This window comes from Globicephala melas, chromosome 8 (genome assembly GCF_963455315.2).
Source record: "Globicephala melas chromosome 8, mGloMel1.2, whole genome shotgun sequence".
Taxonomy (NCBI): Eukaryota; Metazoa; Chordata; class Mammalia; order Artiodactyla; family Delphinidae; genus Globicephala; species Globicephala melas.
In genome coordinates, this window is record NC_083321.1 from 51572849 (window position 1) to 51600236 (window position 27388).

The window sequence follows — 27388 nt, forward strand, 5'->3', positions numbered from 1 at the left end:
TGGGAAGCGGATCCTCCAGCCCCAGCTGATCCTAAACCTCGCATGACTGCAACCACAGCTGACATCTTGATTGCAATCTCACTGAGACACGGAGCCAGAGCCACCAGTTAAGCAGCACCCATACTCCTATTCCACAGGAATGGTCAGGGCTTCCAAGCTCACACGTGTGCCTCTCCATAGGGCTGCTCATGACATGGCAGCTGGCTTCACCCAGAGCAAATGATCCAAGAAAGAGTACCGAGATGTAAGAGAAAGAGGCTTTTATAACCTAATCTTGGAAGTAGGATGCCATGACTTCTGCCAGGCAGGGATTATTGGGGGCCCTCTTGGAGGCTGGCTTTCACATTGCTCAAGGTCTCATAGCTAGTAACTGATAGAAAGGGGGTTTTTGAAACTGGGCGCTCTGAAATTAGAACGTGTGTTCTTAACTACTACAAGGTAAAGAAGAGAAAGGGGGAGTCTTATAGATACTGTACAACAAGACTCCACAATAACTGAATTCAGTTGACAACTACAGCTGGATCTCAAATCCTGGCTGGGCTAGAGTTATTGGAAGTGAAGGCGAGGCTCAGTGGGTAAACGACAAGACAGCCCCAACTCTGGAAACTGGAAAGTAGAGAAAGGGGTCCCAGGGTTCCCAGTTTCCTACTGAGCCAATCTCCCCACATAAGCTGACTGAATGCATGTCAACTAACCAGGCAAGTTCCAGAATTCTTGCTGCCATTCCTAAGTCCCAAACAGCCTTAGAACCAGGAATTGTTTCTAAGCCATGTCTTAGGCTGGCTTAGAAAGGCTAGATGGATCTGGGTGGTACAACCAAACTTCCAGAACTTCAGGCTGGCTCCATTACCCTAGTAATCATATGACTCCATATTTTATTCAGTTTCAATTGAAAAAAAAATCCTCACCTCCATCCTGTTACAGTAAGGGGTTTTCATGCATTAGGAAGTAAGATTGGCAGCTCCAGGTGCTTATTTCAGTGTGGGGGAGGGGTGGGGAGGGAGAAGAAATAATGAACGACGACGCATGGAGACAGTCCATAGAGGAGAAGGAGCGAGCTTACTGGCACCGGGGGTGGGGTGGGGGGTGGGTAGTCAGGTGTGAGAAAAAAAGCTTAGGCCTGGACAACTTAAGTTGGAAGTGCTGTGGGACATCCAGGTAGAGATGACTTGAAAACTGTTGTGTGGCTCTGAAGCTTGGAAGGAAGGTCTAGCCTAAAAACATAGACCTGTAGTCGTCAGCTTCAGAGTGATAGTTGGAACTTCGGGCATTTCACCCAAAAAAAGTGCGTAAAATCGGAAATGCCGTTGGCTGAGATCAGAAACCTATTATCTAGCCTCCGCAGGATGCTTCTTCCTGCGTTCTTTTTGCTGTCTCCTGTGTCTGCAAGGTCTGTTCTCTTTTCTCTACCTGACAAGCTCCTGCTCTTCCTTCAAGGCTCCACTCTAGCCCCAGCGATTCTTTAGAGCCCTTCCTGGATCCAGCACAGATGCCCCTCTATTCCTGCACCGTTCTGTTTACCTCTACTACTGCACTTCTATTGCATCCTAATTGTTTTTTTCTTCTTAAAGATGTGGGTTACACCTTACCAACTTTTTATTCACTGTCCTGCTCCTGGTAGGTTACTAAATATTTGTACAGAAGGAGAAAGGGACTACCAGTCAGGAGACCTGAGTATTAGTCCCAGGTTTGCCCCTGAACTGCTTTGTGACTCAGGGGATCACTTCTCTTCTCTGGACCTTAGTTTACTCCTGATTACAAGGAGGGAGGACTCCTTATGGCTGAAGACTAAGATTCACTGAATGAATTTTTTTTTTTTTACATCTTTATTGGAGTATAATTGCTTTACAATGGTGTGTTAGTTTCTGCTTTATAACAAAGTGAATCAGTTATACATATACATATGTTCCCGTATCTCCTCCCTCTTGCGTCTCCCTCCCTCCCACCCTCCCTATCCCACCCCTCCAGGCAGTCACAAAGCACCGAGCTGATCTCCCTGTGCTATGCGGCTGCTATCTACCTTACGTGTGGTAGTGTATATATGTCCATGCCTCTCTTTGTCAGAGCTTACCCTTCCCCCTCCCCATATCCTCAAGTCCATTCTCTAGTAGGTCTGTGTCTTTATTCCTGTCTTACCCCTAGGTTCTCCATGACATTTTTTTCCCTTAAATTCCATATATATGTGTTAGCATACGGTATTTGTCTTTCTCTTTCTGACTTACTTCACTCTGTATGACAGACTCTAGGTCTATCCACCTCATTATAAATAGTTCAATTTCACTGAATGAATTTTAACCAGGTCATGGGGGAGAAAGCAGCAGATTGGGAAGAAGATGAGTTGGGTTCTGCAGAAATCCACTCTGTAGACTCAAAGTGGATCTCCAACCTGACCCTCAGGCTTTCCTCACTGTAAAGAGAGATGCTTGCATTGAATTTGGGTTCCTTCCAGGGCAGAGGTTCTGAGTTTGTTTCACGTGACACGGATCCCTATCCACCAGGGGAAGCATGCATATGTGGGAATGGCAAACAATTGGAAAAAACTCTGATCCAGTTACTGTTTTAGTTTTTTCTGCCCTTGCTCCCTGCTCACCTGAGAATAAATCTCTTCCACCCCTGCCCCACTCCAGCTTTCCTGATTTAGCCTCAGGTTGGCTTCCACTCCACCTCTCCTGGTATTATATTAATTTTGGACCCAGCTCTTTGAAAATTGTCCATGGGGTGATCAGGAAGGTGAGTAGGATCTAAAAAATAGGTCACACACCGGTCAGAATGGCCATCATCAAAAAATCTACAAACAATAAATGCTGGAGAGGGTGTAGAGAAAAGGGAACCCTCTTGCACTGTTGGTGGGAATGTTAATTGATACAGCCACTATGGAGAACAGTATGGAGGTTCCTTAAAAAACTAAAAATAAAACTACCATATGACCCAGCAAGCAATGCCACTACTGGGCATATACCCTGAGAAAACCATAATTCAAAAAGAGACATGTACCACAATGTTCATTGCAGCTCTATTTACAATAGCCAGGACATGGAAGCAACCTAAGTGTCCATCAACAGATGAATGGATAAAGAAGATGTGGCACATATATACAATGGAATATTACTCAGCCATAAAAGGAAATGAAATTGAGTTATTTGTAGTGAGGTGGATGGACCTAGAGTCTGTCATACAGAGTGAAATAAGTCAGAAAGAGAAAAACAAACACCGTATGCTAACACATATATATGGAATTTAAGAAAAAAAAATGTCATGAAGAACCTAGGGGTAAGACAGGAATAAAGACACAGACCTACTAGAGAATGGACTTGAGGATATGGGAAGGGGGAAGGGTAAGCTGGCACAAAGTGAGAGAGTGGCATGGACATATATACACTACCAAACGTAAAATAGATAGCTAGTGGGAATCAGCTGCATAGCACAGGGAGATCAGCTCAGTGCTTTGTGACCACCTAGAGGGGTGGGATAGGAAGGGTGGGAGGGAGGGAGACGCAAGAGGGAAGAGATATGGGGATGTATGTATATGTATAAATGATTCACTTTGTTATAAAGCAGAAACTAACACACCATTGTAAAGCAATTATACTCCAATAAAGATGTTAAAAAAAAAAACAGGTAACACAAGGAACGGTTGCTGAATTATGCATATTTAGACTGAGGGGAAAAGTCTTTGAGTGACAAGGAAATGGATTTTTGTATAACATTGAGTTTCCAAGTGCAGCCAAAGAGTAGAAGCTTCAGGAGGCAGATTTCAGCTGAGCACAATAAAGAACTCTCTACTGGCCTTTCTTTCAAAGGGAACAACTTGTCTTGCCAAGTTGTCACTGGAGAGGTTCAAATATATATCCTCATTTGGTAGCCATATTGCAGAAAATGATGAGATTGGATAAGATGACCTTTAAGATTCTTTCCAGTGGTGGATTCTCTCATACCTCCCCCATCCCCACCATCCTCTCTTGGAGACTTTCTGCTTAAACCTTCCTGTGACTCATTACCTGCTGATTGAAGTCCAAGCTCTGCAGCAGCGCAGCACACAGGGCCCTCTCCCACTTCTCCACTCTCATCCCTACTCCCAGTGTCACAAGACCGAACTACTCATGGTTCTCTGCACACTCGTGCTGTCTTCTGCGCTTAAGATGTCCCCCCTCTTCCTTTGCCGAGCTTTTGCTTCTTCTCCAGCACTCCCTCTGGCACTGTAGCGGATGTTTGTCACCTTTTGTCTGCACCACAATTTCCAATTGGTCAATTAACTTCCTCTCACTGTCTTGATGGAAGGGTAACTGCAGTGCCCTGTCTCCTGCTACCATTCAGAAGGAAGGTGAGGGGGTCAAATCTCTCCCTTATCAGGCTCTAGTTTCAGCTAGGAGGCAGGCATGTGACAAAAGTCCAGCCCACTGGGACTTCTCTCCAGGTACTTTGAATCCAAAGACTTCAGGAAAAGATAAAGGTGATCTGGTGGTGTGAGGGCGGTGGGAACAGTGTCCCGAACAGGCTGTTCCAGCAGTAACCTGGTTGCTGTGTCCTTTTTCCTATTTCTTAGCCTTCTGCAGTGCTCTTGGTTCCTACATATTTCCAGGTCAATAAATATTTATAAAATGAATGAATGAAGCAGAGGGATAAAGGTCAAAGAATTAATTTAAGCAAATTACATGCAATACTGGACCATTTAATGATTAGAACCAGAGGTAAAGAGAGGGAAATAAACAGGAGAATGGTCATATCACTATAGGAATGAGGAAGTGCTAGTTTGGGGAAGACAGGGAGGTAGAATGGGGAATAAACATTTTTATTATAATCCCTCCTCCAAGACATCTCCATTTATATACACATGAACTCTTCTCCCTTGGGGATAACAGTTCTATTATTATTTTAGGTGGGATTAGCTTCTTGGTCCCTGTTTTAGGTGGGTCTCAGATCAATGGCCTTGCCCTTACCTTCAGAGACTGTTAAATTTAAAGAACTTGTCAAATAGCACATATCCAGTGGCAGGAGAAATCAAAGACGACTTGGAGATTTCAAACCAGGAAGATACGGGGCCAGGAAAGCAGGAAGAAAATGCTGAGCTCGAGATCTCAGGAGGACATGGGTAGAGATGACCCAGAGGCAGCAAGAAGTAGGTGTTGCCTGAATGAGATGTTGATTAATGGGTTTATAAATCTCTAAAGCTGGTGGTATCACTGCTGCATATTTCTCATCATGTGCAACTCTGTGCGTATGCAGAATCAGTGCAGAATTTAGTGCTTTTCTGCTGCAGGCAGAAACATGAGATGGGTTCATCCATTCAATAAACATTTACTGAGAACCTACTATGGTGCCATGCACTGTTCTAGGCAGTGGTAAAGTAGTGAAAAAGCTACACTCATGGAGACTATGGAGTCAGGTAATACTACTACTTAAATTTATTTGTTATACTGTTTATGTGCTATGAACAACAATAAAATGGAAGAAGTGGGAGGGATGGGATTAGCATGGTTCCCAGAACATTCCATGCAGAAGGTGATAAAATGACCTTGTAGAATGTTACTCTCACTCATCTTACCTTTAAGCCTGATCAGAGGAAGGCAGGCAGTGGAGACCAGCACTACAGGGTCCTAACAACCCTGGAAACTAATTCCATGACCACCACTTTATCACAGCTATATAGTTACTTCTTTGAGAGATTTCCAAACCTTCAACTTTTTATTATGTTAGCTGATGCTAACATGGGCAGAAAAATTAGGTCAACTGAAGGAGAGATGGAGAAAAATAAGGTGGAAAGAACTTTAATGTTAGTCCTTTCTTCTGGGACTGCTGATGAACCAATCAAGAAATATTTACTGAGTAATGAGCTGTAATATTCATTTAGGGTCAAAGTTGCTTCTAGGGTATGCCATGTATATACATCAAGAATGTGTTCAGTTTGGATAGCCAACTTTATAAACTACACAGTATCTAAGATAATAAAAATTACACAGAAACTCATGCCTATGAAGAGACCTGTTTATTACTGATAACACTTCATTTGGCTAAAACCACACGAAAACCACACACACAAATACTTAAATGCAAATTCTCATAGGCAGTACTTATGATACACCCTGGTGTTTTTGCAAGGAAAAACGAGATGTTGACAGAAACTATTAAAACAAGGGCACAATTCTGAACTACCGCTACACAAAAAAATAAATAATTCTTAACTGCATATATTTTATCTGGCATATTCAATGATGTATACAAAGAGTTTGTTTTAGCCTATAACACAAGGCCTCATCATATACAGATGCAACTCTTGTTTGAGTGGTTCCTGTAAGATATATGATGAATCATAACACTGAACAAAAATATACCAAACAGTATCAAATTAGTTGTGACTCACTTGGAAAGCAGCCCTAGCAGGCTCATAATGGCACTAATACTAATGATATTAAGTCTACACAGACACTTTCTTAGCCTTCTTGGCCAACATCTTGCTTTGAGTGTAAAACACTAGGCCTTACATACAATTTCGAAATAGGAATATGCTCTTCTCTCTCCGAAGAAACGGTATTTAAGGGTGTGCGTGCTTAACAAACTTCAGTACTGAGAATTGTTTTAAAAGCTGAATCAGAAAATGAACGTTTTCGATTGTTTCCTAAACTATTTGTTTCTTTAAAATAAAATCCCATAATTCCTACTGTCACCCATTAAGTACTCTACAACAGGTACTACACTAGGTGGTGTGGAGATGAAAAAATAATAAACCATGATGCTTGCTCTCAGGGAGCTGATAGTCAGGTGCCCCTTCTTAGTCCAGGAATGCCAAAGAATTAAACAGAACAAACTGGCCAACACCTCTGACTATATTACAAGGTTCAGTGGTAACATAACTGTTTCAGGTCACTTCAATTTGGCATGAATACTTTCAAAAGTCAGCTTCTAAAGGGAATATCCTTGGTATGCGTTATGTTTATATTTCTCACACTAGAGTCAGTGCGGTACCCCCAGGGATATGCAGCAACTGAGGGCGGGGGTGGGGGGGAGAAAACTGAGAGCCCATGTGATAAACACGGTGCCTCTTTCTGGCAGCACCAGTTTCCATGAAGACTGAAGGAATCATTTTTATACTAAAACAGTTTTATTATGGAGAATGCAAAATTCACTTACATTTTTAAGAGAGAACACGAAATTTCCTGAGTGGCAGGCTGCTTCTGATTTTGCTCTCAGGCCCCTTCCCCTACACATTCATGCTCCTCTGCTTGAGGATTATGCTGGTGGAAAAATTTGAGAAGCAAACTTTAGATATGTCACTTTGCCCTTATCTTGGTCACTTTACTCATTCTTCTATGTTCTCTTTTTTAAGTACACAATCGTGAATTAACGAACAGATGTCTTAATGAATATAACAGTATGGTGAATATTTAAAGTAACCAATGGTAAACACTAACTTTGTTTCAAACTGGGAGTAAAATCAGGCTGTGTAAAGAGTCAGACAATGAGAGACTCTCTTCTTGCCACTTAGTCTTCTTATGGCTTAGGGTAAGATGCTTTGAGGGACAAATGTGAAAAAAGATTATCTCGGATCTTGTGCTTTGGGTGCCCAAAGTACAAGGAAACCTGAAATAGAATGCTAGATCAGTTGACCATTCATTTAGGTTAGTATGACTCTTTCTTCCTCAGTTTCTAGAGCAATTTCAGAAAACAAGTGAATTGTAAAAGGCCATAATAAATTAATATATAGTAGTATCCAGAAAACCAAAAAAGGTTATGCAATAGATTTAAAATTACTTCTTACAATGTCTTAAATATTTTCACAATAATAACAAAATAACCCAAAGTCCATAAACAAAAACAGCTTAGGAATAAGTTTAAAGCATTCTGAACGAATACAGTTAAGATCACTTATCAGTGAGGTAATAGGACAACAGCTTTTCACAGTAACAAAATGTGGGAGGGCACCTAGGGAAAGAGGGAGGTAGAGAGAAAAAAGCATAAAACAAATTTATCCAAGCAGAATTTGGATTTTTCAAGCATCACAAACATCAGTGGAAAACATCTAAGAGAAATACCAATAGCAGCAGTTTGTAGAACATTTCTCCATTAAACTCCAGCTAATATCTTTGTTGCATCAATTCCAGAAGCAACTTGCTTAAGAAATTGGAAGTCTATTCCCTATATAAAGATATTCCAAAGCATCCAACCTCTTAGAACCTTCTGTCTGCTGAAGTTACAACATCCAAATAACAATAATTTATATTTAAAACAAACCTCTCAACTATCCTATAATGCTATACATTCTTCAAGATGAACAAAATTGTGTTCACGTCTCACTTAATTTGCAGGTTAAATTAAGCAGGTCTTTATACAATGAATAAAGACTGCACTCATGCATCTACTATTCAACATACACAAAAACTATCTTGTGAGCTAAATTCTTCTAGGTATGCAGTGAAACTGAAATGTTATTTTCAGTGCTCTTTATGACATCATCTTTGTTCCAACCTGAGATTTAAAAAAAAAACAGTATTGGAAGGAACCTTAAAAAGCCATTTAGTATACCCCTTTAATTTTAAAATGTTTAATTTTATTAAAAAAAAATCCTTATTTCCTATTATTCTGTCCTTGATGGAGATGGAGAACAGTTTGTCATATTATCAAACTTCCTACTTTGAGTTCTTCAATAAACGATTCAATTAATAACTCAAGAGTTATTAAACTATCTCAACAGCTCTCTCCCCTCCACAGTTAAATGATCTTAATCCTTTGAACTTTTTCTCATGGATCTTATTTCCCAGTCTATATTTCATTCCTTTTTATTTCTGCTATATCCTCCCCTCCCCAGTTCCCATATGATCCTAAAATACAACATCCTAGCAGGAACTGAATCAGTAAGAGAGGTACTTTTTCTCACCTCCTCAAAGGCCTCCCTGGTCTCTTTTTAGTGGTCACTAATAAAGGAAAACAAAAGCATCACTATCTGCTCATCATAATAACAAGTAAACACAAGTAAACAACTTGCCCACAGCCAGTTCACTCCCCACTTTTCGGGTGATAAGTTTGCCCTTCACACGAAGCATTTCCTGTGCCACCTTACTGACCTTTCTATTGTTATTTCTACTGTTTATTTCCAGTGCTTTGATCTTGCCCCATTAATTCTTTCCTTTTCCCCAAAGCTCTAGAAAATACCAGTTTTGATTTACACACTCAATGAGAATGCATTCATTTCCATGATATTATTCATAAACAAAAAGATAAACAATGTAGATCCTAAGGCTGAGACCTACCGGCCAGTACTTCTGTTTCCCTTGGTTGGCTGGGGCTACTGAATTTATTCTGTTAGGCAAGTGTACACCCACTATGTCAAGTTCTTGTTAAATATGCTTAGACAGACTCGAGAGCTTGGCTAGAATCAAATAATTCCCTCAATCTATACACTTCAGGAACATTTGTAAAATTTTGTTAATTTTAACTTTGGATTTTTAAATTTTTGAGATAAGAATCCAAGCCTTAATGACTTTTCACCTTGATTAAGATGACTCAAGTGTTGCATTATATTAAAGCACTCAAAACTGTTCTATTTATAATAGAATGACAGTATGACACGACTTTAGTGATTATGAATGAGCTATTGTATCATTTTAGCTCAACTTTGTTCTTCAGTCACTGAAACACAGATACTAAAACCCAATATACATATTTTTCATATATATATATATATATATATGTAGCATTGTTCATACCACTTTGTAGATTATAGGCCATTTCCTAAATTACAGTCTACATTCCCAAAAGCAAATAAAGCAAAAAATTCTACACATTTCGTCTTTAGTGCAAAGCCTCTGAAAACAAACTCATTCAGAAATAGTGCTCTACATTTAGCTCTATTATCTACAGTCACACAAGACTCAGCTACAAGAAAGTAAGGAAGGAACAAATTAACAATAGTGCCAATACAATAATTTGAAACTCACATCTGGATTATCTGGATTCAACCAAATGTTAGCTGCAATAAACCAAACCATGATTTAATAAATATTCTATTCAGTTCAAATTTTATATTATTATTATTATTTAGGAAATAAATTCTCTCATACTAGTTATCGCCCATAGGCAATTTGTTTAGTATAATTACATACATCCAAGGCCTCATTATTGTTACCTCTTAACTATACCACATGTACTAAGTACTCTGTGAGCTATATAGGATAGGATACACTTTAAGAAGATTAAACAACACTTCTCTGTTAACTCTTCTAGAAGATGCAGAATCAACTAAAAATGACCTTCCAAAAAAATTTTTTTTCCACACTAAAAAAGATAAATAGTATTCTTGCGATCAGAAATTCTACAGAAGTCAACAAGATATTAGGATAAATTGGACTTTAGTTTTATTTATTTATTTATTTATTTATTTATTTATTTATTTATTTATGGCTGTGTTGGGTCTTTGTTGCTGCGCACAGGCTTTCTGTAGTTGTGGTGAGCGGGGGCTACTCTTCGTTGTGGTGCGTGGGCTTCTCATTGCGGTGGCTTCTCTTGTTGTGGAGCACAGGCTCTAGGCATGCGGGCGTCATTAGTTGTGCCTCGTGTGCTCTAGAGCACAGGCTCAGTAGTTGTGACACACGGGCTTAGTTGCTCTGCGGCATGTGGGATCTTCCCGGACCAGGGCTCAAACCCGTGTCCCCTGCATTGGCAGGTGGATTCTTAGCCACTGCACCACCAGGGAAGTCCTGGACTTTAGTTTTAAAACATGTAATTTTAGTGTTTCATAAGATCTAAAATCTGGATGTTTTATTTCTTAGTAAAATGAGCATCACTTCATGTGATAAAGAAATAAATATACTTGTAAAAATGTAGTTTAAAGGTTAGGCTTTTAAATAAATTCACAGCTCCTTTCTTAGTTTGGATATTTTTCTTTACTTAGAGGTTGTGATAACTGACATAATTCTAACATGAAGATCCTTAACTACAGTTACACTGAGCCTGCTTTTATTGAGATTTTTACCTACATTCATAACACTTTTAAATCAACAAACCTATTTGATATAGAGGGGAAGCACCTATATAGTTTGGAAGATTTTCTTTAACTGTCTGCAAATTAACTGATTAAATTATATTCAATGCAAGAACACTATTTCAATTCAAACCATGCCCTGAGAAGGCACTGAGAAATTTGACAAGAACCAAGCCACTAGGAATGTTGCCACTACTGTTTTATGTTCGGTAAATGTCAGAATTTTAAATACATACAATAAATTTACACTGCACCAAGAGCACCTGAAACAAAGGTGCTGAAACCACATATTGTAACATCTGTTCTAAGCTAGAAATGCTAAATACCTCATTTCAAATACTCTAATTTGTAAGTTAATACCTGTGATGTAACAATGACACTTTTCCACAGTATACTGGGAACAGTGCCATTTTCTTGCCAATTCTATGGATTAATTTCCTTAACTAATTCTACAATTATATAGCATTTATCTGCCTTAAAAAAAAAAGTGCTATACACAATTACAAGAATATGGAACTAAGCTTAATCACACTTTACTAAGAAAACTCATTTGTATTGTTTTGTTTCTGTTGAAGGAAGAACGACGTGTTACCATAATTTTTAATGTAATGACTTTTGTTCAAGATTATGAAAAAATTTGAATCATTTCTCTCCAGACCATTTCATTTCAAATGTATACAGTTTGTTTAGTCAGCCAACCAAAAAGAAAGAAAGTAAAAGGAAAAAGATAACTCGGCCAGATGAGACAGAGAGAGAATGCTAACTCGAGTTCAATGCATGAAGTTCTTGGTTGTTCTGTTCCATGGGCCAGTGCAAAGCAATGACGTACTGGTGAACACTACACAGAACGCCAGGTCAGTCCATTTTTCCTGGGCTCAAGAAAATTCTCAATCAAAGCTTCAATGAGTTTCTTCAATTCCTCTTCTAGTAAGGCAGTGTCACTGAGGAAAAAGGTTAAGAGTTTTGAAGTTCTTTATTTTCATAGCCTTAAAACAACTGGTAAACGAAAGAGAAATTCCCTCAGTTAAAACAAAACAAAACAAATCGAGACCAAAGGTGGGAAGAGGGGAATCACACACACAGAAAACACCATTATCACAAACTGAAATTGAACTGCATTAAAAGGAGTTCCTTGGTACATGAAACATGGATGAGTTATAGTATATCTAAAGATTTCTCCTGAATCAGATAACTTAATGGCTTAGAACACCAATATCAGGTATTAAGATAAAATGGCTTCCTGAGATATGACTAAAAAAATGAGATGTTTATAAAATAGCAAGTATTCCCTTCAAAGTTATCACCTGAAGAGGTGCCACTGCCCAGAACATTTCTAGGAATGCCTCTTTAAAACTGCCTTCACAGTCATTTTACAAGCTACACAACAAATCAATTTTTTTTACTTTAATAATCAACCTTCATTCTTAACCAAAGATAGCATTATTCAATATGTTTTACTTCACACTCTGCTCTGAATGACTTCAGGAGGTCATTTTTTTCCCCCAAAGGAAATAAAATCTGCTCCTAAACACAAAGATTAGGGAAACAGTAAATAATGTAACTTGGGCTCTGAAGGCAATTCCAAAAAAAATCTCCTTCCCAAATACATATTGATCAATGACAACCTTATAGGAGATACTACTTATGAAAGTTTAAAAAGTTTAAATACCCTCTGAATATATTATTAAAGTCAAGTTAATTTAGTCACAATTTATACTCCTAAAAGGATATTAATTGGCCAGATTAAGTCAAATCATGTTACATGTAGAAAATAAGAATTTGGCAATAAACAAACTACTTGTTGATCAATTCTTTATGTTCATCAAGAGTTAAAGCTCAGGGCTTCCCTGGTGGTGCAGTGGTTGAGAGTCTGCCTGCCGATTCAGGGGATGTGGGTTCGTGCCCCGGTCTGGGAAGATCCCACATGCTGTGAAGCAGCTGGGCCTGTGAGCCATGGCCGCTGAGCCTGCGCGTCCGGAGCCTGTGCTCCGCAACGGGAGAGGCCACAACAGTGAGAGGGCCACATACCGCAAAAAAAAAAAAAGAGTTAAAGCTCAGAGAGCCTTCCCAAGAATATAAATTCACTAAAAAATTAAAATTCAGTTCCCAAATAATGCAGCCTCTTTGGAAAAGAGTCTGGCAGTTCCTCAAAAACCTAAACATAGAACTACCATATGACCCAGCAATTCTACTCCTTATATATATATATGATATATACCTAAGTGAAATGAAAATATACGTCCACATAAAAACTTGAACACAAACATTTAGAGCACCATTATTCATAATAGCCAAAATGTGGAAATAACCCAAATGTCCATCCTCTGATAAACGGATAAAAAAATATGGTGTATCCATACAGTGGAATATCATTGAGCCATGATAACAAATTTTTTAAAAAAGGAATAAAGTACTGATTCATGCTAACATGGATGAACCTTGAAAACATTATGCTAAGTAAAGATGCCAGTCACTAAGGACCACATATTGCATGATTCCATTTATATGAAATGTCCAGAAGAAGCAAACCTGTAATGACAAATAGTAGATCGGTGGTTGCCTAGGGCTGGGAAGGAGGGGAATGGAGAGTGACTGCGAACGGCTATGGGGTTTCTTTCTGAGGTGATGAAAATGTTCTAAACTTGATTATAGTGATGTTTCCACAACTCTGAATATATTAAGAAACATTGTTGTATACTTTAAATGGCTGAATGTAAATTACACCTCAATACAGCTTTTATATATATATAATATTTAAAAAGTCAATTCTCACCTCTGGTCAGGTGACGCACACATCTCTGCATAATACTTTATCTTTGGTTCTGTCCCACTTGTCCGAAGAGTAGCAACACAGCCATTTTGAAAAGAAAACGTAATCATTTGGCTGTTTTTACTCACAGGCAGCACCTATGCACAAATGCAACAACAGCTCAATTACACTTGGTACCTTTCTTGTTTTCAAGAGTTGTAAAGTACATTCCACTTATATGAGATGTGTAAAGTAGCAAAATTCATAGAAAGAGAAAGTAGGAGCGTGGTTGCCAAGGGCTAGCAGGAGGGGGAAATGGAGACTTGTTTAATGGGTATAGAGTTTCAGTTTAGCAAGATGAAAAAGTTCTGGAGATCGGTTGCACAACAATGTGAATATGGTTAACACTACTGAACTGTACTCTTAAAAATGGTTAAGATGGGGCTTCCCTGGTGGCGCAGTGGTTGAGAATCTGCCTGCCAATGCAGGGGACACGGGTTTGAGCCCTGGTCTGGGAAGATCCCACATGCCGCGGAGCAACTAGGCCCGTGAGCCACAACTACTGAGCCTGCACGTCTGGAGCTTGTGCTCCGCAACAAGAGAGGCCGCGACAGTGAGAGGCCCGTGCACCGCGATGAAGAGTGGCCCCCGCTCGCCGCAACTAGAGAAAGCCCACGCACAGAAACGAAGACCCAACACAGCCAAAAATTTAAAAATTTAAAAAAAGGTTAAGATGGTAAATTTTATGTGTTTTTCTAGCTGCAATTAAAAATTTAAAAATATTTTTAAAAGAACTGTAAAATACAAAAGATTACATGCATAGTAATTCACAGCTGTACCATTTACTAAACATTTATAATTATACAGGCACTGGATTATATACCTTACACACATGATCTCCAGGCCTCAACAATAATCCTGCAAAGTAAATATTACTGCCAATTTACAGACAAGGCTCAAGGAGAATAAACGACCTGTTCAAGGTAATCAGCTAAGTGGCAGAGCAAGAAGTTTAAGCCAGGTCTATTTGTCCAAACATTAAAAGTCCAAACTGCCTCTACGTTTGCAAAGTGCTTTAGAATTTCAAAGCACTTTCACAGATAGTTTATCAGTAGTCTCCAAAGCAGAGTGCACATATCCTAGAGGACAGGCAAAATAACCCACTGGAGTGCAAAATATATATCTATTTTTTTTAACCTAAAAGTTAATACATGAAATGAAGCTTTATTGGGGTTTCCCTGGTGGCGCAGTGGTTGCGAGTCCACCTGCCGATGCAGGGGACACGGGTTCGTGCCCCGGTCAGGGAAGATCCCACATGCCGCGGAGCGGCTGGGCCAGTGAGCCATGGCCGCTGAGCCTGTGCGTCCGGAGCCTGTGCTCCATAACGGGAGAGGCCACAACAGTGAGAGGCCCGTGTACCGCAAAAAAAAAAAGAAGTGAAGCTTTACTGACATTAAATATATGGATTAACACTGGTACTCTTCCTGGATCACAAATCAGTCTGTGAAGGTATCTCAAGGGACCCATGGCGGTTGTACTAGGGCAGAGGGTTGACAGTGGTGCCTTCCCTCTAGCGAGCCTGGTCCTCTCCATGAGATCCCTCTCTCAGTCAGTGGTACTACTAGTTGCTTAAGACAGAGACCTTCCTTCCCTCTTTTCCACTCACAGGCCATCAACTAGCAAGTCCTGTCGATTCTATCCTTTATTTAACTCAATTTTGTCTGGCTCTCTCCATCACTACTACTACCATTCAGGCTCCCATCATCTCTCATCTGGATTACTGAAACAGCGTACTAACTGATCTCCCTGCCTGGAAGTCTGCCCCTCTCTAACCCACTCACTGCACAGGCCATTCTTCTTTGCACTCCACACTACAGCTGTAGAGAATTCCTTGTGGTTCTTTGAAAGAAAACATGCCTTCTCACCTCCAGACATAGCACTTGCTGCTCCCTTTGCCTGAAACATCCTCTGTTCCTCCCACATCTGGATAACTCCTACCCAGACTCTAGGACTCAGCTCACAGAAGTCCTCTGCAAAGCCTTCTGTAAGCCCCTCAAATCTGAGTAAGGGTCTTTCCTATGCTCTTCCATGGCACCCTTATGTACCCTCAGTAGCCCTTATCATTTTGTAAAGTAACCACTGTTTACTTGACCATTTCCCCACTAGACTCCTGAGTGTAGAAACAGTGTCTTTGTCATTACTGTATTGCCAGTGTGCCTGTGCCTGTAGCAAAGAAGGGTTTTAATAAATGCCTGTTGAACACACAGTTAATGCCAATCTGAAGTTGGAGAAGAAAGAACTCAGGAAGTCTTTGACAGTCACTGTGTGTGACCTTAGGGGATTAACAAATATCTACACTATGAGTCTTACAAAACTGTTGTAAGTATCAGTGGAGAATAGATAGGAAAGCACTTTGAATAACAAATATAAACTTTAAAGGGATTCTAGAGGAAAAAAGCAACACACCAAGAACTATTCTAACCACAGCAACATTAGAGAAATAAAAAGAAGCAAAAAATTTGGTTCTTTTCAATTAGTTTACGAAGACAGAAAAATAGATACACACATATGTGCACACAGAATGACAACTGAGAACCAATTTTTGTTGACTGGATGAAAATACACAAAGGGAATATGGGTAGTATTCTACATAAAAGGCTTGCAGATTTCCCCAAATATATTATGCGCCTAGAAGCTTGAGACAACATCAGAAATTATAAATAGAAATTTAGGCTAATAATTGTAATCATAACAATAACAAAATAAATATAATCAGCAATCTATAGGGCTTTTAAATATTAGTTGAGCACCCACTATGTAGGCAGGAGCTTTGACGGGCATAAAGCTATGTTAGAAATGGATCTGCCATGAACAAGACAATGATAACATACGATAGAAAGTGATAAATGACAAGAGGAAGGCACAATATATAATGAAACCTCAGGAGGACGATATCGGATTATGGGACCTGGAGGGTATGTGGAGGAGGTGACATCTGCATGAAGTCTTAAAATGGCTAAAGTGTGGATATGCAGCAGTAGGAAGAAAAGGTAGACTGAGGAAAAAGCCTAAGCAAAAATAGAAAAAAAAATTTTAATGTATATATGTAAGAAACTATAAGTTATTCCATCTGGCTGGAGGTATAGGGAATAAAGTTGAAAAAGGAAGTTAAAACTAGAAAGATGAATAGCTTTGAAATTATAAGCATTTATTTATTTATTTATTTTTAGGTGCTAAGATGATTAGGTAAAACATTAAAATTTTTTAAAATTTTAATTAAAAATTTTTTTATTAGATTCTTTTCCATTATATGTTATTATAAGATATTGAGTATAGTTCCCTGTGCTATACAGTAGGTCCTTTTTGGTGATCTATTTTACATATAGTAGTGTATATATTTTAATTCCAAACTCCTAATTAATCCCTCCCCCACTTCCCCTTTCATAACCAAAAGTTTGTTTTCTGTCTGTGAGTCTGCTTCTGTTTTGTAATATGCTCATTTGCATAATTTTTTTAGATTCCACATGTAAGTGATATCATATGATAAAATTATGGGCTTTTAGACTTTATTTTCAACATTATTTAGCATCATCACACCTCTCCCCTCCCTCCCTTTCTCTTTATGTCTCTCTCATTCTCCTTCCCGCTCCCCACCCACAAGGGTAGCATACACTTGGGGGAGTGATGAGGACAGGATGGGAGTCAGAGCCAGTTGGTGAACTTACAACTGCTCTGGAGAAAAACAATGGACCCTAGTTTCAAGAAACTCACAGGCTTGACCTTCAACTATTTTACTGTAGTATGAAGTATTACAAATTGTTGAAAATTAAAAAAAAATAGGTACTTACTGATTTCTTATTAGGCTGGCTGCTATCATATCCAGTGGTAACATCTCGTATATGCAATATAGCAAATGTCCCACAAAACTTTGGGTATTCTTTTGGAGAATCAAAATTGCGAAGCCTTTCAAATATACTTTTGATGGTAGTTGGATCATAACACAAGAAATACGAAGTTTTTGAAATATGATAACCATATCTGCACAGAGATTTAAAGTGTTAAAATCAGATTTCAACTCACTCTTTCGAAAAGTATGTATTAAAGATAAGCCTATTACAGTGTTATGTAGAAAGTGGCAGTCCTTAATGCAGACAATTTTAGTACTTTTTAAAAAGGAATGACTATTCCTCAAAAATAAATTTAGAAGGTTAAAAGTAGCACCAAAAAAATAAAAAAATTAGAATGCCAAATTCCTAATAGTAGAACTTACTTTTCATAAACCTTAATCAGTTGTTGTTTCAATGTTATATTCATGGTTTCCAGGTAAGATGCCATCTCAGCAACAACAACGGCTGCACTCACCCCATCCTTATCCAAAACTGAAGTTCCACACAGAAAACCTAAGAATTAAAAACATAAAAAGAAGGAAAACATAAGCCTATATATAATTTCAATAGTTTTACATTTCTTCAGAAGGACGAATGAATTTAAAAGCCTAGTAATAAATGAAACCCACCTATACTGAAGGTATTTAGGGGACCTTTAAGGTCTTTTTTTTTTTTTTTTCCTGATGAGAAACGTATCTACACATTTCGGAGTTCACGGTGGTTTCTTTTTAACTCAAAATGCAAAACCAGATGACAAAAACTCCTCTGTACAGAATTAACTATATTTTAAAAAATGCTCTCATTCAAATTTCAAATATTTTAATATTTACTACATACCAATAGACTCTTCAAATGCAAAAAGGACTTCTTTCCCATTTTCCAGGAGGTCTTTTATCCTACTTCCAATCCATTTAAAACCTGGTAACGTTTCCTGAAATGCAGAGGAGGCTATTCTAGTTAAGTGACTCTCTCATAAAAATACATATTAGAGAAAAGCCTGTCACTAAATGCACATAACACTTCCATAGTGATCTTCTGTTATGGTCTTCACCACAAAGATTTATATAGTGGTAAACATATAGTCATAAAGGGCATGGATACACACACTGTTGTGACTGATGACCTACCATTTTATCAAGCACAGAAATAGGAGATGTAATCCACCAAATATAATCCAATAAGTGGTGATGCATATAGTCACAAAGTAACATAAATACACACATATATTATGATCATCTGCTATTTATCAAGCACTGTAACAGGTGCTTTACATTATTATCTTTTTTAATGCTCACAAAAACTCTGTTGCTGAAACAGAGGCTCAGAGGTTCAGTAAATTTGCCCAAGATTACACTGCATATAAGAGATCGAGCCAGGATTCAATTACACGGCTTCTTAGAAATTGTCCTTTAAGCTGTATTATAATCACTAATATAAAAGTGCCTATGAAGGTTGTAATTTAGTCCATCTGAGTAATCAAAGGCATTAAAGCTTTTTAATGATACACTTTTAACATTATCACAACAAATACTTGAACCAAGTGTACTTTTACCATAACAGCATGGCCCAAATAAAACCATCAAAAAATGACTAAGTCCTTCTTTGGAAATTAGATTTGAGGACTTTTCATCTGATGAACTACTGTTCATTTTAAAGACATGAACTCTTTTAGAGTCAATAGAAAGAGCATGTAATACACAGTGACTCTGGAGCTCTCCATTACTAATTTAAGATTTCTCATTCACCTCTCTACCTCCTCACTGGGAAAAAAAAAAGCCAAAAATCTCTTTAGCACCCCATCCCCAACAAAAACAAGGAGGCACATTTATAAATAGGTCTTTAGAATCATGTTCTTTTTTCTCTTTTGTGTTCATTATATATTTTTCTTCCTACAAGGAAAAGGTTAACATTAGAGTAATTCAGAATTTTAGGTTTGAATAAATTTTCAATTTCTTCTGTTTTGCTATTTGTACTTTAGAAAGCCAGAGACTGGAAGTTCTATTTCATTCAGGAAGGTTCAATTTTCTTTTAGTTAGCCAATTAGTGTTAAGACCTGTAGCTTGATTGTGGCTCAAGAAAAGTGCCCAGAGGTGACTTTTTCACTGATATTTGGCAAAGTTGGCAGAGGAAAAGTAACTTAATTGGCATCAGTCCCAGTAGCTATAAAAGTGGTCAGTTTAACTGCTCGAGGCTCACAAAGGTTAATGATCTGTGCTGAGAGAGAGTCATTATTTGTTTTTTGGATGTAGAATCACTGGGTCTTAATTTGCAATCTAGGAGACTATTTAAAGTTTCTTAAGACTGAACTTGAAGAGCCTAAACATGCAGTCAATGACACCTACAATTTTTTGGAGTGGAGTTTATGTGATTGATGAGGTCACTCGGAGCCAGATTTTCTCAGTATGAAAGCCAGATACTGTTGTATGGAATAGTAAACATTAAAGCAATTTTTAAAGAACGTCCTATCTTAGTTTCAGAAACTCACATACAGGATGAATTTGGCTCAAGGTTACTAAACAATCAAAAAGATTAAGAAAGTGTTAACAGAATTAGAAAAAAAGCGGGGATTAGAAATGAAATCAATAAAAGTCAGTTTTGGTGGGAAGATGGCTTTAATTTATAGAGATAGGTTTAGAAAAGGAGCACAGAGATATTATCTATTCTTACTTCAAAGTGAAATCCTTCTTTTAGTGCAATTGCCTTCAAAATTTTGGAAGAGACTGTGGTGGCTAACATATAAATGTTCTTCACATCAGTATTTCTTGATTTATTTTTCTTCCAGCAATCAAACATCCACCACCCAAACAAAGCTGCCAACTCATTCCCTGTGAAAACTTTCCAATCACCACTGTAGAGAGAATGAAAATTCAAGTCAAGACCTTTATAACTTCTCATTAAAACTCCTTGACCCCAGGACCTACAAATTACCATCATTCACACAGGAAAACCCAAAAACTACTGTATGGGATTTTTGAGAAAACATTTACTACTACGTCTCTAACTGACCAGGGAGAGCTTAGGGTAGGAATGGCAGCAAAGTACTTTGAAAAATTATTATGCTGTTACGTTTATTTTCTTACTTAATGAGAAATATGTTATAATATGATGTCCTCTTTATGGAAAGACATTTGTCACCACATTATAATGGCAAAAATACACAGCAACCAAAAGCACCATGATTAGGAAATGATTACACTAATAAAGCAATCTGTTGGGATACTATGCCAGTTTAAAAATGAATATTTTAAACAATATTTAAGGACAGAGAAAAATGCTCACAGTACAATATTAAGTGGAAATAATCAAGATACAAAACTATATATAGTATGATTACAATTTTATAAAAAACAAATATATCTTAAATATTTGCATAGAGAAAACATAGGGAGGAAATGTGGTTATCTCTGGATAGTAGGCTTACGGGAGATTTGTTTTCTTATTTTTTTTTAATTATTTCCAATGAGCCTATAAGACTTAAAATCAAAAACTATTTTTCAAAGTTTAAGCTTTTAATCAAATAAGAGGTTCTACTTACTTCTCCTGAAGTTCTGCCACTGCCAGTCGGTCTGCATCAGGATCTGTGGCTAGCACTATCCGGGCATTTTCTTTCTCTGCCAGTCTCAAAGAAAGTTCCTGAAATGGTGACCCAAAAAGCTGGATTGCATTGAAGATGTTAAATTCAATGTAATATTCCTAAATGTGGGCACTATGTTAGTGATATGAATTCTAGAAGGAACATAGTTTGGCTAACTTGTTTTTTATACTTTATTTTACTGAAGTATAGTTGATTTACAATGCTGCATTGATTTCTGCTGTACAGCAAAGTGATTCAGTTATACATATATATACAGTTGTTTTCATATTCTTTTCCATTATGGTTTATCACAGGATATTGAATATAGTCCCCTGTGCTATACAATAGGACCTTGTTGTTTATCCATTCTATATGTAATAGTCTGCATCTGCTAATCTAGTTTGGCTAAATTTAAAATAAGCCTAGAAGTAGGGAAATCCACCATAGAGATTTCAAACAAAACAGAATATATGGCTCTAATATAATTTAAAAGATGTAAACTAAAGTGGTTTTTGCTTTTGTAAGTAATCTTTGAATTGTCAAAGAGTTCTGGCTATATGATAAAGTTTAATACACTAATAATAATTTAAATGTAGAAAAAATATACCAGCACAGATTCCCCTTCTTCAGGATTTGGGCATTTAACAGTAGAAAAGTCTGGATCAGGATCTTTTTGTTCTGGTACTGGAATTGGAGGCTTAAAACCAAATACTTGAAAAGCCAACTGCACATAGTCATGTCCAACTCCATGAAAAGATGTATGTACAAATTTCAAGGTGGTTTTTGAGTTTAATTCCCTGTAAAGGAAAATATCATTCAGTCCGTATCATAAAACTCACTACTTATGGTATAATTAAAATAATCTAGAGAAAAAGCTAAAATTTATTTTGCTAGAATAAGAAAAATATACTCAACAAGCCATGATATTTTCTAAAAATAGTGTTAGCTATTTATGGAATAGTTACAGAAATATAGAAATAGGTAAGGAAAAATCAAATTTTAGAGGAAATTTCCTTACCTTATATAGAATGAATACATCTATTCAGCTATAATTTTTAACAGCTTTATTGACAGGTAATTAATATACTATAAATTCATCCATCTATAGTATACAATTGAATGGCTTTCACTATATTCACAGAGTTGTTCAACCATTACCGTAATCAATTTTAGAACATTCTCATTACCCACCAAAAAACTCCATACCCCATAGCCACCACACCCTAATCCTCCCATTTTTCCCAGCCATAGGTAGCGCTAAATACACTTTCTCTTTCTATCTCTATAGATTTGCCTACACTGGACATTTCATACCAATGTAACCATACAACATGTGGTCCTTTGTGACTGGCTTACTTCACTTAGCCTGTTTTTAAAGTTTATCCATGTTGTAGTATGCAACGGTACTTCATTTCTTTTCACTGCTGAATAATATTTCATAGTATGGATACACTACATTTTATTTATCCATTCATCAGTTAATGAGTATTTGAATGTTTGTGTTGTTTCTACTTTTTAACTATTATGAATAGTAGTATTTAGCGATAATTTTAATATAAGGAATAGTCAACACATTTTTATCCCCATTGCTTTCTCTTATTTGTTAATCTTATGCTAAGGTAATATTATCCTATATTCCCACTTGGATACCTGTAAAAACAGATCTTTTTCAGATCTTCCATGTATCTCCTACAAATGTCCTGCAGAGGATCTCTCTTCAGTGGGCTGGTATCCACTAAATTATCATTCCAGGAACCATTCCAGGGTTCCACACATTCTTCTATACATTTCAGAATTTCTTTATCATGAGGAGATGTGATCTGAGCACCGTTTTCCCAATAAACCTAGATGATAGGTAAACACAGCTATAATTACTTGAAATGTTGGCCATATGTTTTCTTAGCTACAGTAGAGATATTTGACTTTAAAAAGAAGCATACCTGGACTTCCCTGGTGGTGCAGTGGTTAAGAATCCACCTGCCAATGCAGGGGACACGGGTTCAAGCCCTGGTCCGGGAAGATCCCACGTGCCGCGGAGCAACTAAGCCCATGCACAACAACTACTGAGCCTGTGCTCTAGAGCCCGCGAGCCACAACTACTGAGCCCGCGTGCCACAACCACTGAAGCCTGCACACCTAGAGCCCATGTTTCGCAACAAGTGAGGCCACCGCAGTGAGAAGCCCGCGCGCGGCAACAAAGACCCAATGCAGCCAAAAATAAATAGATTTATTAAAAAAAAAAGAAGCATACCAAATTAATCAAGTAGAAAATGTCAACACTGGATTAACTTAATAAATACCTAAGGATATTGATAGTAATGATTCCACAGGGACTTTTCAATAAAATGATCCGGTATTATTTTCTCATTTATAAGTATACTAATAATAACAATACAAGTAAAATATAATCGCGGCATCATTATGACAATGCTAAAATATGCACATACCATAATGTACAATCATAATCTTAGATCTATAGCTAAATATATACTAAAGAAGATCTAAGAAACCATGGAGTATCCATGAAACTTGATGCTATGAAATTTTAGCATTATAAAATGGTCCTGTTATATGATAAAGAAGAAATTATTTTTCAGATATAAATTAAAGTAGAATTTATGTCACACTAAATAAAGTCTATTCCAGGAAAGACACTTAACATGCTAATTATTCCATACACATTTCAGTGTATGTATTTTCAGTATTTAATGAAAATACATTTCATTAAGTTGTCAGTTTGTCAAGTAGCCTGATCAACAAGACAGTAGGAACAGTTAACAAAAAAGCAAGAAAATGTATTTCTATAATTCACAGGCTCTCAAGGTTAGAAGGGACTCTGCTTAGAGAATATCTATACCAACTTCTCCCATGTATTTGACATGAATCCCTTCTACTGCATCCTGAATGAAGGAGAGAAGAATACTTTTGAATATATGCTATGTACAAAACTCTGTACCAAGCAATATGGTAGACTGCATGACCTAAAAATTCTCACTCTGTAAACACCTCAAAATGCTAGATAAAGTAGAAAAAGTATTATCTAAAATATACAGCTTGGTTCATAAGAAGGAAAGGGAAAACTCCAGGCAGTGGGGAAAAAAGGAAAGAATGGAAAACCAGAGTGATAAAGTTGCGGGCTGACGCTGTGGCCACCTGGGGTTTGGGAACTGTTCGTTTATCTGGCTCCTGAGTTTTTTTTTTTTTTTTTTATATCGGCTCCTGAGTTTTAATGCCCATGTGGAAGGTAGAGAATTGGAACTGAGATGCCCCTCTTAATGGAAATGTAGAACAGAAAAAGTTCTGCCCACTATTATTGAAAGATGATGAGGAAGCATGTCTGTTTCTTCCTAAGTTCTGGGTGATGAAAAAATTTCAAATCTGAGATCTAAATTGACACAGAAATTGCTCCCAGTCAGTGAAACTCCTGTGTTTCCTGCAGAAATTTAAAAAACAAAACCAAAAATTGCTCTTAAGCGATGCTCCCACATTCCAAACAACCAACAAGATTCTGTCCATAGGCCCTGAAAGCTCTTTATGAAAATTTATATAACATGAGAAAAAAACATCTTGGCCTTTCTCCCTGCCTTGTATGTGAATGTGATGCCTAGAGGAACAGCAACACATATAATGGCCATGCTTGAAGAAAAGGCCAAAAAAACTGCAGAGGTGCCAGACCCGACAACGCTGAGCTACAGAAACATGCCAGCAGCCACATACTTCTAGATTTTTTGTTATGTGAGAAAAATAAATTCCTATCAGCTTAACCCACTTTTGTGGGTTTTCTGAACCTGCAGCAGAAAGTATCCCTACCTGATTTAGTAACAGAAAAATCCATGCCACAAAATATACCCAGGAATAAACTTAAAAAGAAATGTAAAAGATAAAAAAATCTTTAAAATGTTACTGAAGGGGCTTCCCTGGTGGCGCAGTGGTTGAGAATCTGCCTACTAATGCAGGGGACACAGGTTTGAGCCCTGGTCTGGGAAGATCCCACATGCCGCGGAGCGACTAGGCCCATGAGCCACAACTACTGAGCCTGCGCATCTGGAGCCTGTGCTCCGCAACAAGAGAGGCCGCGATAGTGAGAGGCCAGCGCACTGCGATGAAGAGTGGCCCCTGCTTGCCACAACTAGAGGAAGCCCTTGCACAGAAACGAAGACCCAACACAGCCAAAAATAAATAAATAAATAAATAAATAAAATGTTACTGAAGGGTCTAAAAGAAGTCTTGGAAGAATAGAAAGATACATTCTGTTCTTGAATAAAGAGACTCAATAATATGACAAAAATATTGAATCTCCCTAAATTAATGTACAAGTGAAATATGATACCAATAAAAATGTCAAAATAATTTTTCCAGATGGAAAAAAAATACCATAATACCATGCATGGAAAAATATCATAAATAAAGTCAAAAGGCAAATGATAATATGGGGGGAAAATATCTGAAAAACAGATGACCAAGAGCTACTTTGGAGTTCCTACAAATCAACAAGGAAAAGAGCAACTACCCAAGAAAAAAATGGGCAAAACCTTAAACAGACTTTTCAGGAAAGGGAACACAAATATCATATAAATGCATGAAAAGAAGCTCAACCTTACTCATAAGACAGGTACAGATTAAACATAACATTTCCACATATCTGATTGGCAAAGATGAAAAAGTTTGATAATACAATAATGTACCGTGGGGGATAAAGACCTTCATATTGGTGGTGAGAGTATCAACTAGAACCACTACCGTGAATAGAGAATGACAAATTTTATTTCATAGTCCCTTTGACTCAGAAGTTTCACATCTAGAAATTTATTTTATAGCTCAGCAGGGCCACAGAAATATAATGTGTGCCACAACGCACGTCATATTTACATTACATTCTTTTATTGTATTAACTGTCCGAAATCTGGTGTGTATTTTACACTTACAGCACATCTCAATTCAGACTAGTCATATTTTAAGTGTTCGATAGCCATAGGTAGCTGGTGGCTATCAGCTTGGACAGTGCAGCTATAGATAAGAATAAAAACAATAGATAACATTTATTATTTACTGGAGCCAGACACAATACTAAGCATTTTCCATGCACTATCTCCCTTAATCCTTACTCTCACCCTATGATGCTGGTTCTATTATTATTCTCAGTTTGTAGATGGAGAAACTAAAGCACAGAGAAATTAAGTAACTTGCCTTAGGTTACAAAGCTTCTGAGTGGCAGAGGGCAGAGATAGGTTTCAAACCCACCCCCATAATTCTTTTTTTTTTTTTTTTTGCTGTTACGCGGGCCTCTCACTGCTGTGGCCTCTCCCGTTGCGGAGCACAGGTTCCGGACGCGCAGGCTCAGCGGCCATGGCTCACGGGCCCAGCCGCTCCACGGCATGTGGGATCTTCCCAGACCGGGGCATGAACCCGTGTCCCCTGCATCGGCAGGCGGACTCTCAACCACTGCGCCACCAGGGAAGCCCCACCCCATAATTCTCTTAACTGCTATTCCATATTGACTCTGTAAGTCTACTTGTACATATGAACAAAGATGTATGTAGAATAACATTCACTGTAGCACTGCTTGTAGGCAGCAGATCAGAAACAAATGAAATATTCATCAACAGAGGACTGGTTAAATAAATTACGACTTATCTATATAGGTTTTTAAAGATGAATGAGGCAAACCTATCTACCTATAGATGGACTGATGTAGAAAATGATCTCTAAGGCTGTTTCACACTGTTGTGTGAAAAAACCAAGGTGCAGAACACTATATATAGTGCCCTGCCATTTATGGGGAAAAAAAAAAGAGGAGTGACCAGTACGTGATTGGTCATGATTACACGTGCATAGACTCTCTGGAAGGAAACCAAAACCAGAAACAGTATTTGCTTCTGAAAAGGGATACTAGGGGAAGAGGGTGGGAGAAATACTCCTTATTGTTTAACTTTTTACACTGGCTTAACTTTCATACTTTTTACCTTGTGCTTATATTGAATACTTTAAGAAAACAAATCTTTGAGGGTCTACTATGTGACAAGTATGTTCAATAGCAGTAAATATCAAAACAAAGTCCCTCCACCCATGAGCTTATATTGGGGAATGGGGTGGGGACAGTCAAACAAACAAGTCAATAAACAAACAAGATAATTCATCGTAAAGAAAGCAGGTAATTACAGATAGTGATAAGTTTTGTGAAGGAAATAAGATGAAGAGAAGGTCAC

General features: G+C 37.8%; 1 protein-coding gene across 1 annotated transcript in view; it reads right to left on the reverse strand.

The window, feature by feature from the left end:
* Nucleotides 1-5968: 5968 nt before the first annotated feature.
* Nucleotides 5969-27388, reverse strand: part of PGM2L1 (phosphoglucomutase 2 like 1) — a 70955-nt gene continuing 49535 nt past the window's right edge. The window contains exons 6-14 of the mRNA XM_030836104.2: nucleotides 22833-23026; nucleotides 21790-21979; nucleotides 21144-21241; nucleotides 20276-20456; nucleotides 18446-18539; nucleotides 17992-18121; nucleotides 17570-17759; nucleotides 13746-13879; nucleotides 5969-11913 (exon numbers count right to left, since the gene is read on the reverse strand). Coding sequence (XP_030691964.1) covers nucleotides 11811-11913; nucleotides 13746-13879; nucleotides 17570-17759; nucleotides 17992-18121; nucleotides 18446-18539; nucleotides 20276-20456; nucleotides 21144-21241; nucleotides 21790-21979; nucleotides 22833-23026 — 1314 coding nt within the window. The 3' untranslated portion in view covers nucleotides 5969-11810. The remainder of the gene's footprint in view (nucleotides 11914-13745; nucleotides 13880-17569; nucleotides 17760-17991; nucleotides 18122-18445; nucleotides 18540-20275; nucleotides 20457-21143; nucleotides 21242-21789; nucleotides 21980-22832; nucleotides 23027-27388) is intronic.